The 15287-nt window shown below is 47.1% G+C and overlaps 3 protein-coding genes across 8 annotated transcripts; all 3 read left to right on the top strand.

Annotated features, from left to right (window-relative positions):
• The first annotated feature begins 427 nt into the window (after positions 1-427).
• Positions 428-15201, top strand: LOC114432053 (V-set domain-containing T-cell activation inhibitor 1-like). Of its 4 annotated transcripts, XR_003670215.1 has the most exons (8): positions 428-860; positions 942-1034; positions 1199-1299; positions 1523-2271; positions 2729-2878; positions 3008-3254; positions 4618-4652; positions 6426-6546. XR_003670215.1 is itself a non-coding variant. In XM_028399829.1 (4 exons), exons 1-4 carry the CDS (start codon positions 2257-2259, stop codon positions 7285-7287), a joined length of 690 nt encoding a protein of 229 aa, XP_028255630.1. In that variant the 5' UTR covers positions 1939-2256; the 3' UTR covers positions 7288-7926. The 4 variants fall into 4 exon arrangements, 2 of the variants coding, with proteins under 2 accessions (XP_028255630.1, XP_028255632.1); XR_003670214.1 differs by lacking the exons at positions 428-860; positions 942-1034; positions 1199-1299; positions 2729-2878; positions 4618-4652 and adding exons at positions 7175-7570; positions 15089-15201 and having other exon boundaries at positions 1939-2271; positions 6426-6740; XM_028399829.1 differs by lacking the exons at positions 428-860; positions 942-1034; positions 1199-1299; positions 2729-2878; positions 4618-4652 and adding an exon at positions 7175-7926 and having other exon boundaries at positions 1939-2271; positions 6426-6740.
• On the top strand, positions 8589-10002 carry LOC114432054 (uncharacterized). Of its 2 annotated transcripts, none has more exons than XM_028399833.1 (4): positions 8589-9039; positions 9145-9237; positions 9367-9467; positions 9691-10002. In XM_028399833.1, exons 1-4 carry the CDS (start codon positions 8685-8687, stop codon positions 9745-9747), a joined length of 606 nt encoding a protein of 201 aa, XP_028255634.1. In that variant the 5' UTR covers positions 8589-8684; the 3' UTR covers positions 9748-10002. The 2 variants fall into 2 exon arrangements, with proteins under 2 accessions (XP_028255634.1, XP_028255633.1); XM_028399832.1 differs by having other exon boundaries at positions 8589-9063.
• Positions 12623-15070, top strand: LOC114432067 (V-set domain-containing T-cell activation inhibitor 1-like). 2 transcript variants are annotated; one of them, XM_028399851.1, is made up of 4 exons: positions 12623-12848; positions 13554-13583; positions 14166-14485; positions 14920-15070. In XM_028399851.1, exons 1-4 carry the CDS (start codon positions 12832-12834, stop codon positions 15030-15032), a joined length of 480 nt encoding a protein of 159 aa, XP_028255652.1. In that variant the 5' UTR covers positions 12623-12831; the 3' UTR covers positions 15033-15070. The 2 variants fall into 2 exon arrangements, with proteins under 2 accessions (XP_028255652.1, XP_028255651.1); XM_028399850.1 differs by having other exon boundaries at positions 12624-12848; positions 13554-13588; positions 14171-14485.
• Positions 15202-15287: the final 86 nt, after the last annotated feature.

Below are 15287 nucleotides of genomic sequence, written 5' to 3'. Positions count from 1 at the left end.
TTGACTCGGCTTGAGTTGCTTGATTCTCATCACAGTGACTTCAGACTTGCACGAGTGACTCTGAAAATATCATAAAACTCATTCAATCTGAAATATAGTGCAATAATACATTGATTAGTTTTGGTACAGCTGACGTTTGAAGAATCTGCAGATGCTAGAATAAAACCTGAAACTTCATGTCTGTGTTTATGCTGTAACAACTTCCTTCCACAAGATCATGAGAAGTTAAGATCAGAGATTTAGAGCACATGTAGAGATTTGTGACTTTATGACCTCAGAATGATAGAATTCTGTTTCTTTTGATTAATTATATTATGTGATTTCTGTCTGGACTTTGGCAGCGTGCTGCTCTCACCCTCGTTGGTGCTGAGTGGACTCACTTCCTGTTCCTGTGAGCGCGCTCTGTGGTTGTGGGTTGTGGTTTTTTCTCGATCAGCGTCTGAAACAGGAAGTGTGTCTCTGCTCTCTGTCAGAGCTGCTCTGCTCTCACACCATCATGGATCTCCTCTGGATGATCCTGCTGCTGGTTCTGATCCGGGCCGACGCTCAGAGGGTGACGGAGGTCAGAGGGGAGGAGGGAGGAAACCTCACCCTCACCTGCTCCTCACCAACTAATGCAGACATCCACTGGTTCATGGAGGTCTACAGAGGGTTCAGAGCAGGCATCGGCAGAACTTATGGTCCACACTCGTCTTCTTATTACTCTCCAGACTTTGAGTCGAAATATTTGATGGAGTCAAACAGACTTGTGGTTAAAGACCTGACAGCAGAGGACAGCAGGCTGTACTCCTGTGGGAGGAGGAACCAGAGTGGACTTCACTTTGTGGACTCCTTCAACCTGACTTTAGGCAAGACCTCAGGTAAGACCTCAGGTAAGACCTCAGCTGATCACTTTGAGTGTCTGCTGCTCTCTGTTCACCTGCTGACCTCCATGTTTACAGGAGGCTCCGCCCACTCGCAGCATCCCTCCTGCATGACGCCGCAGGACCTCACCTACGTCTCATCCTCCATCATGGCCGCCCTGGCTGCCATTGGTGAGTGTGTCATTGGTCCACACTGAGGTCTGCTGGGACACTGACTGTGTGTGTGTGTGTGTGTGTCTGTGTGTGTGTGTGTGTGTGTGTGTGTGTGCATGTGTGTGTGTGTGTCTGTGTGTGTGTGCATGTGTGTGTGTGTGTCTGTGTGTGTGTGTGTGCAGGTTTCGTGGTCTCTCTGGTGTGTATGAAAGAAGAGCGCCACCAGGTGGACGACCTTCAAGCTTTCATCAGGGAGAACTCAGAGACGCTGCAGACGGTGCAGGTAAACATGGCCGACACCTGAAGGGGGCGCATCAGTGCAGCAGCAGGGTCAGTGTTAGCATGCTAGCTGCAACCAGACAGGAGGGTGGGTTCTGTACTACACACCAGCAGCACCAGGCCAGACTCTAGGCCCTCTAGTGGGTCAAAGAGGTATCGTGCTAGCCTGTTAGCATGCTAACATTAGAGCTGTCACTGTGGCTAACTGTCAGCATTGTGTGTGTCAGTTCCAACAGATCCAGTCCGACCCACAGAGGTCCTCACTCGGCCCGTCACTGCAGTGAGCGATGGAGACGTCCCGTTGGTTCTTATTCCTCCATAAAAACTTTATTCAATGTTTCTGTCTTGACAGAGCTCTGCTTTAGCTTTAGCACTGTTAGCACAGACCTGTTCTTCTGTAACAGCTGCTGTAAAACATGAACCTGTGTTAAAGAGGACTGTACTGTCACAGTGCTGTTTGCATCCAGCAGGGGGCGCTGTGGCTCAATAAAAGCTGCAGAAGACACATGTGTTAAACACTGTGTGAAGTGTCCCCTGTGATTTTCCCCTCGGGATCAATAAAGAATGTGTACAAGCATCCTGATTGGTTCTTAAAGTGAGGGCGTGGCCTCCCGTCGGCGGGTCTGTGAACTCTGTTCCGCGTCACGCGTGGACGTCCACAGTGCCTCGCAGGGACTGAAGGACAGACTGAGCTGCGAGGTCCGAGCCCCCGCTGGGTGCTGCTCCTCAGGCGGGTCACCTGCTGCAGCCTGGGTTTGGACGCACGCGCTGCGTGTGACGCGCTCTGACGCTCCAAGTTCCGTTCAAAATAAAAACACCTGCGTGGGCACGTGCATGAGGAGGAGGAGGACCTGGAGGCTCGCGCCATGTCCCGGGCGGCGGCTGCGCCAGACTCCGCTGTGAGGAACAGGGACAACATGAGGACCGGAGGAGGACAACAGGAGACACCGGAGAGCCGCTGATGAGTCGCACTGAGGTATGTGACTTTCTGTGGTCCGGTCTGACCCGCCTCTCAGCCGGAGTTCTGGCTCCAGCCTCCCGTGACCCTGCAGGACGCAGCGGGTAGTGAATGATACATGGTTCAGTCTGGACCCTTGGACTGTCTCTGTCCCCTGAGTGTGTGTGTGCTGCAGTCAAACTGTCACAGAGACCTTTGGTCCACTGTGTGTGTGTGTGTGTGTGTGTGTCTGTGTGTGTGTCTGTCTGTGTGTATGTGTCTGTGTGTGTGTCTGTGTGTGTGTGTGTGTGTGTGTGTGTGTGTGTGTGTGTGTGTCTGCACACAGAGCTGCTTCATCTCGTCCTGCTTCCTCTTCCTCACTTTCACTTCTTTTGTTTTGCTGAGTTTGTTTGTTGAAGTTGCAGCTTTGTGTGTTTAATGAAGCCTGTGTGTGTGTGTCTCTCTCTCTGTCTGTGTGTGTCTGTGTGTGTGAGAGAGTCCCTCTCAGTGTGTGTAGGTAGAAGAAGCCTCAGTGATCCTCAGTGATCCTCCGTGAGTAAACAGGGATGTAGAGACAGAGCGCTTCTTGCTGCTCGCCACTACAGGACGTCCTTCCTGCCGCGTCCATCAGTCAGGGTTAACAAAGGTGCTGGCAGCTTCTAAACTCACATGGTCCACACAAAGGGTTAATACAGTGTCTGACCTCTCAGCTGTGTGTGTGGACGATGGTGTCTTCACTACAGGAGTGATGATGTGTTGCTGCTCTGTCTGATAGGTCCAGCTGCTGTCTGTGATCCACGAGAGACTGAAGGGGGCTGAACCCGGACCTCGGGCTGAACCCGGACCTCGGGCTGATCCCGGACCTCGGGCTGAACCCGGACCTCGGGCCGAACCCGGACCTCGGGCTGATCCTGGACCTTGGGCTGAACCCGGACCTCGGGCTGAACCCGGACCTCGGGCTGAACCTGGACCTCGGGCTGAACCCGGACCTCGGGCTGATCAGCTGCTGATGGACTCTACAGGTCTGCTCCTTCTTTGTTTACCTCCTGTGTCTCTAACTCACGCCTCACCATGGCTGAGTCTGAAGTCTCTGATCACTACATATGCTCCTATAGAGTCTGTACAGAGCCTCCTCCATGTTGTAGAGCTGTCTGAGTTCTCACAGAGAAATGATAGACCCCATACAGGCCCTCAGTGTATCCCACAATGCATCATGAGAAGTAGAGTCCCTCCCATGGTCTCATGGAGGGGGGAGGAGGAGGAGAGAGGGGGGAGGGGGGAGGAGGAGGAGGAGGAGGGAGTGTTATTGTTCTTCACACATGCGCAGTGGGCAGCTGACAGGAGGTGACCTGAGGACCGCAGTGGACCCTCCAGCGGTCCCCCTGAGCCCTGGCTGGACTCGGTGTAGCTGGAGTTTGAAGCGGCGGAACGTTAGCTAAACATGGCGCAGACCCCCGGAGTAGATTATAGATGTTTGAAAACACATTTTCTGAATTTAAAAAGTTATTTTCATCCTAAAAAACTATTTTCTCTCCGAGCGCGAGCCCCTTTTTCCCCTACGTTTCCGCTACGTCACTTCCTGCTATGAGCTACAGTGACGGGGCTTCCACGATTAGCTGAAGAAGCTTCGATAAAACCTGACTTTGAGGACTGAGAGACACCCGCAGCCTGTGAGGACACCCCATGGAGCACCTGGACAGGTCGGTGTCACTTTGAGGCCACGACCCGAGCCGGGCTCCTGGAAGCGGCCCGCGGCGTCACTAACTTTAGCTAGGACAGCTAACTAAGGCTAACCGTTAGCCTTTGTTAGCCTGACTTCATCAGGACGTGCACAGAACGAGCTGAAAGGAGCAGTTTATGATCAACAGTAGTGAATAATTAACTTCAGCTCTACTCATTAACCCTTTAATGAGCTCCTTCTGTCCAATGAGTGACATTCACTCCTTTGTTTTAGACCTGATCTCCTCCTCAGGGTTATGTTTGTGTCCTCAGTGACTTTAGGACAGAATGAGAGGCCTCAGAGGCTGAACACCTCACTGATGAAGATGAAGATGAAGATTGTAAGGGTTCTAAAGACTGCTGGTCCTGACAGGTCTGTCTGTGATAGTATCAGATCAGGAGACATGTCCCAGGTCTTCATGTGGGGACAGGAAGTGGCACAAACATGTAAGTTGTGTAAACACCTTGTTGTGTGTGGGCTCGTCTGAACATGTGACAGCAGCTCCAAACATGGACCATATGAGAAGATGTGATGGTGTGTGATGATGAGAGGGGCTGAGCAGACCTGATCCTGATCGGGTGATCGGGTCAAATGACGAGTCCTCAGAGGTGGACTGCACACTGTAAGAAGGTCACAGTACTGAATGTGTTGTTGTGTGTGTGCAGGGTGTGGCTGCTGCTGCTGTGCAGTCTGAACTCAGGTCAGTCCAACACAAACACACACTGAAGGACACACACACACCTGACTCTGACAGCAGGAAGTGAGCGGTCAGGACTCGGCTGTGGTCACATGATGTTCAGACTTTGGACTCTGACAGATTTGCATGATGCCGATCTAAGAGTGAGCGGCTGTACAGAGTCTTTGTTCTCTGCTTCAGTCTGATCTAACAGTGAACACATGCAGACGAGTGACGACAGAGCTGCTGCTGCTCCGACTGCTCTGGGTGCTCTGGGTGCTCTGACTAGGGGTGGGCGAATCGATCTAAATATCGATAGTATCGATACCAAAGTTGGGATCAGTAATTACTCAATACTAGCCTGATGAGATCGATATTTCTCTGGAAGTTTCTCTTCTATACCTTCAGCAGCTTTACTCGTATTTACTCGCGGTGCAGACAGCGCTGCTCTCTCACTCTGCTCAGTGCGCAGGCACACTCCACCCCTCCCCCTCCTTCTCCACTCTGCTGGAGCAGACGGAGCTCCTGATTGGCTGTAAAGTGCAGCTAGCATCATGGAGATGGCAGAGAGGAAGAGGAGCGCTGTTTGGAGTTATTTCACAGCGACAGACGAGAAGAAGAAACTGCTACTTGTGAGGTGTGCAGGAAAGCGACCTGCCGCTGTGGAAACACAACTCATTTACACTAACATAAAGCAGCAGCAAAGACCTCGAGCTGCAGAATAAACAGAGGGAGGAGGAAGAGGCAGATCCCCAAACATGAACCAGAGACAGTGGTCACTGACAAAGGCTTTACTGCACAACACTCATGAATATCCAGGAGAGGTTAGATTGAGTAATCTGCAGCATGAATTAAAGGTGTCGTTCTGAGTGCAGTGATAAGACATGTAATTTTAGCAGAATGACTGAACAGTCATCATATCACCAGCTGAAATAAATCTCGTTTTTCTCAAATTCCAAAATACATCTAATAATGTAATTATATAAGTTTATATAATGATATGTATTTCAGTATGATTAATAGAATTATGCTTTGGTGATAACTGTTGAAGGATCTTTATTCTTCATATTTAGGCTCCATGCAGGTAGGTGTTAGACTTTTATAAAAGTATCTTAGTCGTGCTGTTTCACCTGCATGATTCACAAAGAGCCATGGCTGTCACAAGGAGCATCGCTGACATGATTGTGAAGTTAAAATTTCAAACTTATACAGTTCTGCACTTTTGTTTGCAGCTTGATTTACTTAACAAATGTTTCTTGTGTATTATTATTCTGCTAATCACGATAATCTATTTAAAGGCAAAAAAGAAGGCAAAAAATATAATTATTTATGATCATGAAATTTCAAAGTAAAAGTATCGGTATCGGTATTGGTATCGGCGATACTGGCCCTGGATTTACTTGGTATCGGATCGATACTGAAATCTTCAGTATCGCCCACCCCTAGCTCCAACTGCTCCAACTGCTCCGACTGCTCTGACTGCTCTGACTGCTCTGGGTGCTCTGGGTGCTCTGGGTGCTCTGGTATAAATAATGACAGCTGACTGACAGTCTGAATGTGACCACTGGATTCACACACACTGCAGGATCTTTAATGAAACACTTCACAGCAGATCAGAGCAGCTTGGACTTTCCCATGGACCTTGAATGCATCACATGTTCAGTCTGACTCAAACCAAACTGTTATTCTGCACACAGAGCTGCAGGTGTTACCATAGCAACATAAACATTGACATCATCACAGAGCTCCTCTGTCATGCTGCACACTGATGGTCTCTGACTTCCTGTTGTCTCTCAGTAATCTGCCAGCTCCAAGTTGAAGGACATGTCAATGAGGAGGTGGTCCTGCCGTGTGTCTACACCGAAGGTGACTCTTCATCCAACGTCTTCTGGAGGGACAAGGACAACCTCTTTGTCCTTGACATCATCGGTGGTGTGGAACAAACACAGACACAGAATGAGAGGTTCAGAGGTCGGGTGTCCAGCTTCCCCGCAGAGTACCACAAGGGGAACTTCTCCATCACCATGAAGGACCTCACTATGGAGGACAGTGGACCATATGAGTGCCATATACCAGATGACTTCCAGAGGGACATCACACTGACAGTCAATGGTGAGTAACACTGCCCCCTGCATTTCTTTAAATGTACTGCACATTTACAGCATGGACAGTATGTCTATGTGGACACCTGTAGGACATGAAGGAGAAGACGTGACTGAGAGTCCTAAAGTTTGACTCCAGTCTCCACAGGAGACGGAAGCGTCTTGTCTCACAGAGGGTTCTGGACACACATGAGCATCATTGTCTGCAGAGGATAAAGACACACACATCTCACAGGGATGCAGATCCTCTGATGCATACGGTGGATCAGTCCTCTCATCCATGTGGTCCAGTCTGAACTCCTGTCCCATTACAGCTTTTCCCCACTGACAGCCCCTACAGGCTGCAGGGTGAACTGCAGCTGGTCAACATGTCCTTCATGTCTCAGCTCTGGAGCTCCTGCCTGTTTCCAGATGAGTCTGACCCCTCTGATCTCTGTGTTGCAGCTCCTCGTGTTGTACCTACACCACCTCCATCTCCTGCAGGCGGTGCAGCAGTAACACATCCCTCCACCTGGCTCTGCTCTCTGCTCCTCTGTCTGTGCTCCTCCGCTGTATAAAGTAGATCCTGGTCAGTGAGGTAAAACAGGAAGTATTCCAGGCAGCTTTAAAACCTACATTTTCACAATAAAGGTTTAATTTCAGCACGTGTCAGCAGAGATGATGCACATATGAAGAACAGTACATGTTCTATATTTACTCCAGGATGTAAACAGGAAGTCTGGAATTAGACCTTTACAGCATTTAAACTCTGCATTCATTAGTTCTGCTCTGTACAACGTAATCGACAAGACATCCTGACACCCACAGGGGGCGCTGTTGGGCCAGGACTGTGTGTTTGAGGTGGATGTTAACATGTTGCTGATGTAACTCTGTTATTGTAAATAATAAGTCACAGTCAGGATAATGTTTATTTATTGATGTGTCTGACTCCATCCAAAGAAGGAAACATGGAGCTCTTAGTTTATCCTGTCAAAACTCATTAAAGGATCGACGCTCTGGTGTTTCTGTCAGATTGGACAGTTTGTGTCACACGTGTCTGATTGGTTACTATGATGCTTTGCTATAGGGATCATTTGTCACAAATAACTGCTCCGCAGACAGAAAACCAAGCTAACCTACATGAGGCATGGATCTCAGGTGATGAAGGACACCTGGTGCTTCCAGCTGAAGTGAAATAAACATTTCTTTAAACGGTGGATTTGGTTTCAGTTTTTATTGGCGTGTTAAACTATAGAGCTTTTAATTTGAAAAGATGAAGTGAACAGGACACAGCCTGCTGTCACCTGTTGATAAATAATAAACAGAGCTGGGGACCTGGAGTCACATGACTGGAGGTGGGGTACTTTGTCTCCGGGAGAAGAAAGAGAGCAGCATGTGTGGGAGAGAGAAAGCATCCCATGCTGTCCTCCCCCGGCCCGACAAACTTCCCCCTCTCCCCCTGGTCATTCATCTTTTTTGACTCGGCTTGAGTTGCTTGATTCTCATCACAGTGACTTCAGACTTGCACGAGTGACTCTGAAAATATCATAAAACTCATTCAATCTGAAATATAGTGCAAATAATACATTGATTAGTTTTGGTACAGCTGACGTTTTGAAGAATCTGCAGATGCTAGAATAAAACCTGAAACTTCATGTCTGTGTTTATGCTGTAACAACTTCCTTCCACAAGATCATGAGAAGTTAAGATCAAGAGATTTAGAGCACATGTAGAGATTTGTGACTTTATGACCTCAGAATGATAGAATTCTGTTTCTTTTGATTAATTATATTATGTGATTTCTGTCTGGACTTTGGCAGCGTGCTGCTCTCACCCTCGCTGGTGCTGAGTGGACTCACTTCCTGTTCCTGTGAGCGCGCTCTGTGGTTGTGGGTTGTGGTTTTTTCTCGATCAGCGTCTGAAACAGGAAGTGTGTCTCTGCTCTCTGTCAGAGCTGCTCTGCTCTCACACCATCATGGATCTCCTCTGGATGATCCTGCTGCTGGTTCTGATCCGGGCCGACGCTCAGAGGGTGACGGAGGTCAGAGGGGAGGAGGGAGGAAACCTCACCCTCACCTGCTCCATCACACCAACTATCACAGATATATACTGGTTCATGGAGGTCTACAGAGGGTTCAGAGCAGGCATCGGCAGAACTCTTGGTCCACACTCGTCTTCTTATTACTCTCCAGACTCTGAGTCCAAATATTTGATGGAGTCAAACAGACTTGTGGTTAAAGACCTGACAGCAGAGGACAGCAGGCTGTACTCCTGTGGGAGGAGGAACCAGAGTGGACTTCACTTTGTGGACTCCTTCAACCTGACTTTAGGCAAGACCTCAGTTAAGACCTCAGGTAAGACCTCAGGTAAGACCTCAGCTGATCACTTTGAGTGTCTGCTGCTCTCTGTTCACCTGCTGGCCTCCATGTTTACAGGAGGCTCCGCCCACTCGCAGCATCAGTCCTGCATGACGCCGCAGGACCTCACCTACGTCTCATCCTCCATCATGGCCGCCCTGGCTGCCATTGGTGAGTGTGTCATTGGTCCACACTGAGGTCTGCTGGGACACTGACTGTGTGTGTGTGTCTGTGTGTGTGTGTGTGTGTCTGTGTGTGTGTGTGTGTCTCTGTGTCGTGTGTGTGTGTGTGTGTGTGCAGGTTTCGTGGTCTCTCTGGTGTGTATGAAAGAAGAGCGCCACCAGGTGGACGACCTTCAAGCTTTCATCAGGGAGAACTCAGAGACGCTGCAGACGGTGCAGGTAAACATGGCCGACACCTGAAGGGGGCGCATCAGTGCAGCAGCAGGGTCAGTGTTAGCATGCTAGCTGCAACTAGACAGGAGGGTGGGTTCTGTACTACACACCAGCAGCACCAGGCCAGACTCTAGGCCCTCTAGTGGGTCAAAGAGGTATCGTGCTAGGTGGTTAGCATGCTAACATTAGAGCAGTCACTGTGGCTAACTGTCAGCATTGTGTGTGTCAGTTCCAACAGATCCAGTCCGACCCACAGAGGTCCTCACTCGGCCCGTCACTGCAGTGAGCGATGGAGACGTCCCGTTGGTTCTTATTCCTCCATAAAAACTTTATTCAATGTTTCTGTCTTGACAGAGCTCTGCTTTAGCTTTAGCACTGTTAGCACAGACCTGTTCTTCTGTAACAGCTGCTGTAAAACATGAACCTGTGTTAAAGAGGACTGTACTGTCACAGTGCTGTTTGCATCCAGCAGGGGGCGCTGTGGCTCAATAAAAGCTGCAGAAGACACATGTGTTAAACACTGTGTGAAGTGTCCCCTGTGATTTTCCCCTCGGGATCAATAAAGAATGTGTACAAGCATCCTGATTGGTTCTTAAAGGTTCTTAACCCTCATGCGTTGTTCGGGACATTTTTGTCCTCTGAGAGAAATTTTTCTATTTATTTTGGCCATAACTTTGTCAATATGTGGACAAATTGAATCATTTTTCCTCAATAAGCTTAATTTTACATAAATTTTGTTAATATGATTTTAAAATTTTTCATAGGTCAACGGTACACTGTGGGCAAATTTTACCCCCTAATGTGTTGTTCGGGGACAAAAACGTCCCCTAACTTTAACGGTTTTAAAAATATATTAGATAAATATTTTTTTGAAATTTTTTTGCATAGACCTTTTAATTAACTTGAGTTCTAATCAACAGTAGTGAAAAAATCATTTTCCCCCAGGATTTTAACCCTTTAATCACCAATTTTATAAGGGGTGGTGCTGAAAATTGAAAAAAAAAACACAAAATGGCTCATTTTTAATAGAAAAGGTGAATGTGGACTGGATTCTTTTTAACCTTTATTATAGTCTTGGTCATGTCAAACATCAGTAAAAAAATTGACTTTATTGCATTATTAGTTTTTGCACAGCACTGGATTTTCTTTTTTTCTCCCATTTTGTCCCATAGACTTACATTATAAACACACTTTTTTTGACTGCACAGCCATGGCACTAAATAATCATGCATTCTTGATTGTTGGTGGTTTACCCTGTTGGTAGGAGGTAAAATTTGTGATTTTTACAGTTAACAACTGTAACAGGCCTGCAGGTAAAGGGTTAACCCTTTACCTGCAGGCCTGTGCTCATGTACTGTAGTTTCTGGCTTAAGTATATGGAGTTATAGGGAGTATTTTAGCACATAATTGTGTGTCTACACACTGTGTGTGTATGTTAGAGAGGAAGAGAGCCATTTGCACACTGTCAGGGAAGGAAAGTCAGGAAAATAAAGTTACTAAGTAAGTGAAGTGTACCTAATTCAGACGTACAACGGCGATGCATAAGCATGTAAAATGAAAACATCCAGGAGTTCTGGCGTCTGAAGTTGTGGATGGGTAAAATAGCTGTTTTTTTTTTTTTTTTAGCTTTCAGAAAACACGTCCTCCAGTAGAGTGACTTTACTTTTAGGTTAGTGTCTCAGTTGAGATCACTGAATTAGTCTAAGTGAGGTCTAAGTGCCCCTTTTCCATGGTGTGTTGCGCTCCACACGACCATACGTACATGTGCATGTTACTAAATAGACACCATAGATAGATAACTTGATAACATAATAAATAATCATTGACTAACCAAATCTAATCTACAGTTTAGTCCCCTACTAAAATTAGTATTAAAAGTAGTTTAGTAAAGTAAAGTAAAGTAAATTTGTTGCAGCCCTAAAAGTAAGTGCCGGGCCCTTTGATGCTGAGAGGTTCAGACTAAACAAAACAAAAACACTAGTGGACTTGCATGCATCCTCCTGGTCATTTAATGGTGACAAGAGCAGCAAGCAGCATGAAGAGAGGATTCACCTGTGCATGAGTGAAGGATTCACTTGTGAACGAATGAAGGATTCGCTTGTGAACAAGTGACGGATCTACTTGTGCAGCCTTCACAGCTTCACAGCCTGGCCCTTCATAGAGCCAGGCTGCACAATCATTTCCAGAGATTGTGCACAAGTGAATCCTCTCTTCATGTTGCTTTCTGCTCTTCTCACCATCAAATGACCACAAGGTCACATGTAAGACCACTTGCCTTTTTGTTTTGTTTAGTCTGCACCTGTAGACATCAAAGGGCCACACGTGCATAGCAACACTTTCTTTGTTTTTGTTTACTATGAAGACTCTGTGGTTGTGTGTACTCACAGACAACAAGATCAGTGTGCAAATGGCTCTCTTCCTCTCTAACATACACACACAGTGTGTAGACACACAATTATGTGCTAAAATACTCCCTATAACTCCATATACAAGCCAGAAACTACACTACATGAGCACAGGCCTGCAGGTAAAGGGTTAATATGGTAATTAAGTTGTTAACTGTAAAAATCACAAATTTTACCTCCTACCAACAGGGTAAACCACCAACAATCAAGAATGCATGATTATGTAGTGCCATGGCTGTGCAGTCAAAAAAAGTGTGTTTATAATGTAAGTCTATGGGACAAAATGGGAGAAAAAAAGAAAATCCAGTGCTGTGCAAAAACTAATAATGCAATAAAGTCAATTTTTTTACTGATGTTTGACATGACCAAGACTGTAATAAAGGTTCAAAAGAATCCAGTCCACATTCACCTTTTCTATTAAAAATGAGCCATTTTGTGTGTTTTTTTTTCAATTTTCAGCACCACCCCTTATAAAATTGGTGATTAAAGGGTTAAAATCCTGGGGGAAAATGATTTTTTCACTACTGTTGATTAGAACTGAAGTTAATGAAAAGGTCTATGCAAAAAAATTCAAAAATATATTTATCTAATATATTTTTAAAACCGTTAAAGTTAGGGGACGTTTTTGTCCCCGAACAACACATTAGGGTAGTGTTTGCGAACAATGCATGAGGGTTAGGACTCGGTGTAGCTGGAGTTTGAAGCGGCGGAACGTTAGCTAAACATGGCGCAGACCCCCGGAGTAGATTATAGATGTTTGAAAACACATTTTCTGAATTTAAAAAGTTATTTTCATCCTAAAAAACTATTTTCTCTCCGAGCGCGAGCCCCTTTTCCCCTACGTTTCCGCTACGTCACTTCCCGCTATGAGCTACCGTGACGGGGCTTCCACGATTAGCTGAAGAAGCTTCGATAAAACCTGACTTTGAGGTCTGAGAGACACCCGCAGCCTGTGAGGACACCCCATGGAGCACCTGGACAGGTCGGTGTCACTTTGAGGCCACGACCCGAGCCGGGCTCCTGGAAGCGGCCCGCGGCGTCACTAACTTTAGCTAGGAAAGCTAACTAAGGCTAACCATTAGCCTTTGTTTCCTGTAAAGCACTTCATCAGGACGTGCACAGAACGAGCTGAAAGGAGCAGTTTATGATCAACAGTAGTGAATAATTAACTTCAGCTCTACTCATTAACCCTTAAATGAGCTCCTTCTGTCCAATGAGTGACATTCACTCCTTTGTTTTAGACCTGATCTCCTCCTCAGGGTTATGTTTGTGTCCTCAGTGACTTTAGGACAGAATGAGAGGCCTCAGAGGCTGAACACCTCACTGATGAAGATGAAGATGAAGATTGTAAGGGTTCTAAAGACTGCTGGTCCTGACAGGTCTGTCTGTGATAGTATCAGATCAGGAGACATGTCCCAGGTCTTCATGTGGGGACAGGAAGTGTCACAAACACAAACAGTCTTATCATGTACGTTGTGTAAACACCTTGTTGTGTGTGGGCTCGTCTGAACATGTGACAGCAGCTCCAAACATGGACCATATGAGAAGATGTGATGGTGTGTGATGATGAGAGGGGCTGAGCAGACCTGATCCTGATCGGGTGATCGGGTCAAATGACGAGTCCTCAGAGGTGGACTGCACACTGTAAGAAGGTCACAGTACTGAATGTGTTGTTGTGTGTGTGCAGGGTGTGGCTGCTGCTGCTGTGCAGTCTGAACTCAGGTCAGTCCAACACAAACACACACTGAAGGACACACACACACCTGACTCTGACAGCAGGAAGTGAGCGGTCAGGACTCGGCTGTGGTCACATGATGTTCAGACTTTGGACTCTGACAGATTTGCATGATGCCGATCTAAGAGTGAGCGGCTGTACAGAGTCTTTGTTCTCTGCTTCAGTCTGATCTAACAGTGAACACATGCAGACGAGTGACGACAGAGCTGCTGCTGCTCCGACTGCTCTGACTGCTCCGACTGCTCTGACTGCTCCGACTGCTCTGACTGCTCTGGGTGCTCTGGGTGCTCTGGTATAAATAATGACAGCTGACTGACAGTCTGAATGTGACCACTGGATTCACACACACTGCAGGATCTTTAATGAAACACTTCATCACAGCAGATCAGAGCAGCTTGGACTTTCCCATGGACCTTGAATGCATCACATGTTCAGTCTGACTCAAACCAAACTGTTATTCTGCACACAGAGCTGCAGGTGTTACCATAGCAACATAAACATTGACCTCATCACAGAGCTCCTCTGTCATGCTGCACACTGATGGTCTCTGACCTCCTGTTGTCTCTCAGTGGTCTGCCAGCTCCATGTTGAAGGACATGTCAACGAGGAGGTGGTCCTGCCGTGTGTCTACACCGAAGGTGACTCTTCATCCAACGTCTTCTGGAGGGACAAGGACAACCTCTTTGTCCTTGACATCATCGGTGGTGTGGAACAAACACAGACACAGAATGAGAGGTTCAGAGGTCGGGTGTCCAGCTTCCCCGCAGAGTACCACAAGGGGAACTTCTCCATCACCATGAAGGACCTCACTATGGAGGACAGTGGACCATATGAGTGCCATATACCAGATGACTTCCAGAGGGACATCACACTGACAGTCAACGGTGAGTAACACTGCCCCCTGCATTTCTTTAAATGTACTGCACATTTACAGCATGGACAGTATGTCTATGTGGACACCTGTAGGACATGAAGGAGAAGACGTGACTGAGAGTCCTAAAGTTTGACTCCAGTCTCCACAGGAGACGGAAGCGTCTTGTCTCACAGAGGGTTCTGGACACACATGAGCATCATTGTCTGCAGAGGATAAAGACACACACATCTCACAGGGATGCAGATCCTCTGATGCATAAGGTGGATCAGTCCTCTCATCCATGTGGTCCAGTCTGAACTCCTGTCCCATTACAGCTTTTCCCCACTGACAGCCCCTACAGGCTGCAGGGTGAACTGCAGCTGGTCAACATGTCCTTCATGTCTCAGCTCTGGAGCTCCTGCCTGTTTCCAGATGAGTCTGACCCCTCTGATCTCTGTGTTGCAGCTCCTCGTGTTGTACCTACACCACCTCCATCTCCTGCAGGCGGTGCAGCAGTAACACATCCCTCCACCTGGCTCTGCTCTCTGCTCCTCTGTCTGTGCTCCTCCGCTGTATAAAGTAGATCCTGGTCAGTGAGGTAAAACAGGAAGTATTCCAGGACTGTGTGTTTGAGGTGGATGTTAACATGTTGCTGATGTAACTCTGTTATTGTAAATAATAAGTCACAGTCAGGATAATATTTATTTATTGATGTGTCTGACTCCATCCAAAGAAGGAAACATGGAGCTCTTAGTTTATCCTGTCAAAACTCATTAAAGGATCGACGCTCTGGTATTTCTGTCAGATTGGACAGTTTGTGTCACACGTGTCTG

This window comes from Parambassis ranga, chromosome 2, assembly GCF_900634625.1.
Source record: "Parambassis ranga chromosome 2, fParRan2.1, whole genome shotgun sequence".
Classification (NCBI taxonomy): Eukaryota; Metazoa; Chordata; class Actinopteri; family Ambassidae; genus Parambassis; species Parambassis ranga.
Note: the sequence above shows the minus strand (reverse complement) of the source record. Positions and strands in the feature narration are given on the sequence as shown.

What these genes read in the sequence shown, in the direction of transcription:
- LOC114432067 (XM_028399851.1), top strand. An exon ending in CTGCTGCTGTGCAGTCTGAA is followed by an intron (nt 13,584 to 14,165) that starts CTCAGGTCAGTC and finishes CTCCTGTTGTCT; the next exon opens with CTCAGTGGTCTGCCAGCTCC. An exon ending in CATCACACTGACAGTCAACG is followed by an intron (nt 14,486 to 14,919) that starts GTGAGTAACACT and finishes TCTGTGTTGCAG; the next exon opens with CTCCTCGTGTTGTACCTACA.
- LOC114432053 (XM_028399829.1), top strand. An exon ending in GCTGCTGATGGACTCTACAG is followed by an intron (nt 3,255 to 6,425) that starts GTCTGCTCCTTC and finishes GTTGTCTCTCAG; the next exon opens with TAATCTGCCAGCTCCAAGTT. An exon ending in CATCACACTGACAGTCAATG is followed by an intron (nt 6,741 to 7,174) that starts GTGAGTAACACT and finishes TCTGTGTTGCAG; the next exon opens with CTCCTCGTGTTGTACCTACA.
- LOC114432054 (XM_028399832.1), top strand. Translation starts at nt 8,685, where the DNA reads ATGGATCTCCTCTGGATGATCCTGCTGCTGGTTCTGATCCGGGCCGAC. An exon ending in GACCTCAGTTAAGACCTCAG is followed by an intron (nt 9,064 to 9,144) that starts GTAAGACCTCAG and finishes CCATGTTTACAG; the next exon opens with GAGGCTCCGCCCACTCGCAG. An exon ending in AGACGCTGCAGACGGTGCAG is followed by an intron (nt 9,468 to 9,690) that starts GTAAACATGGCC and finishes TGTGTGTGTCAG; the next exon opens with TTCCAACAGATCCAGTCCGA.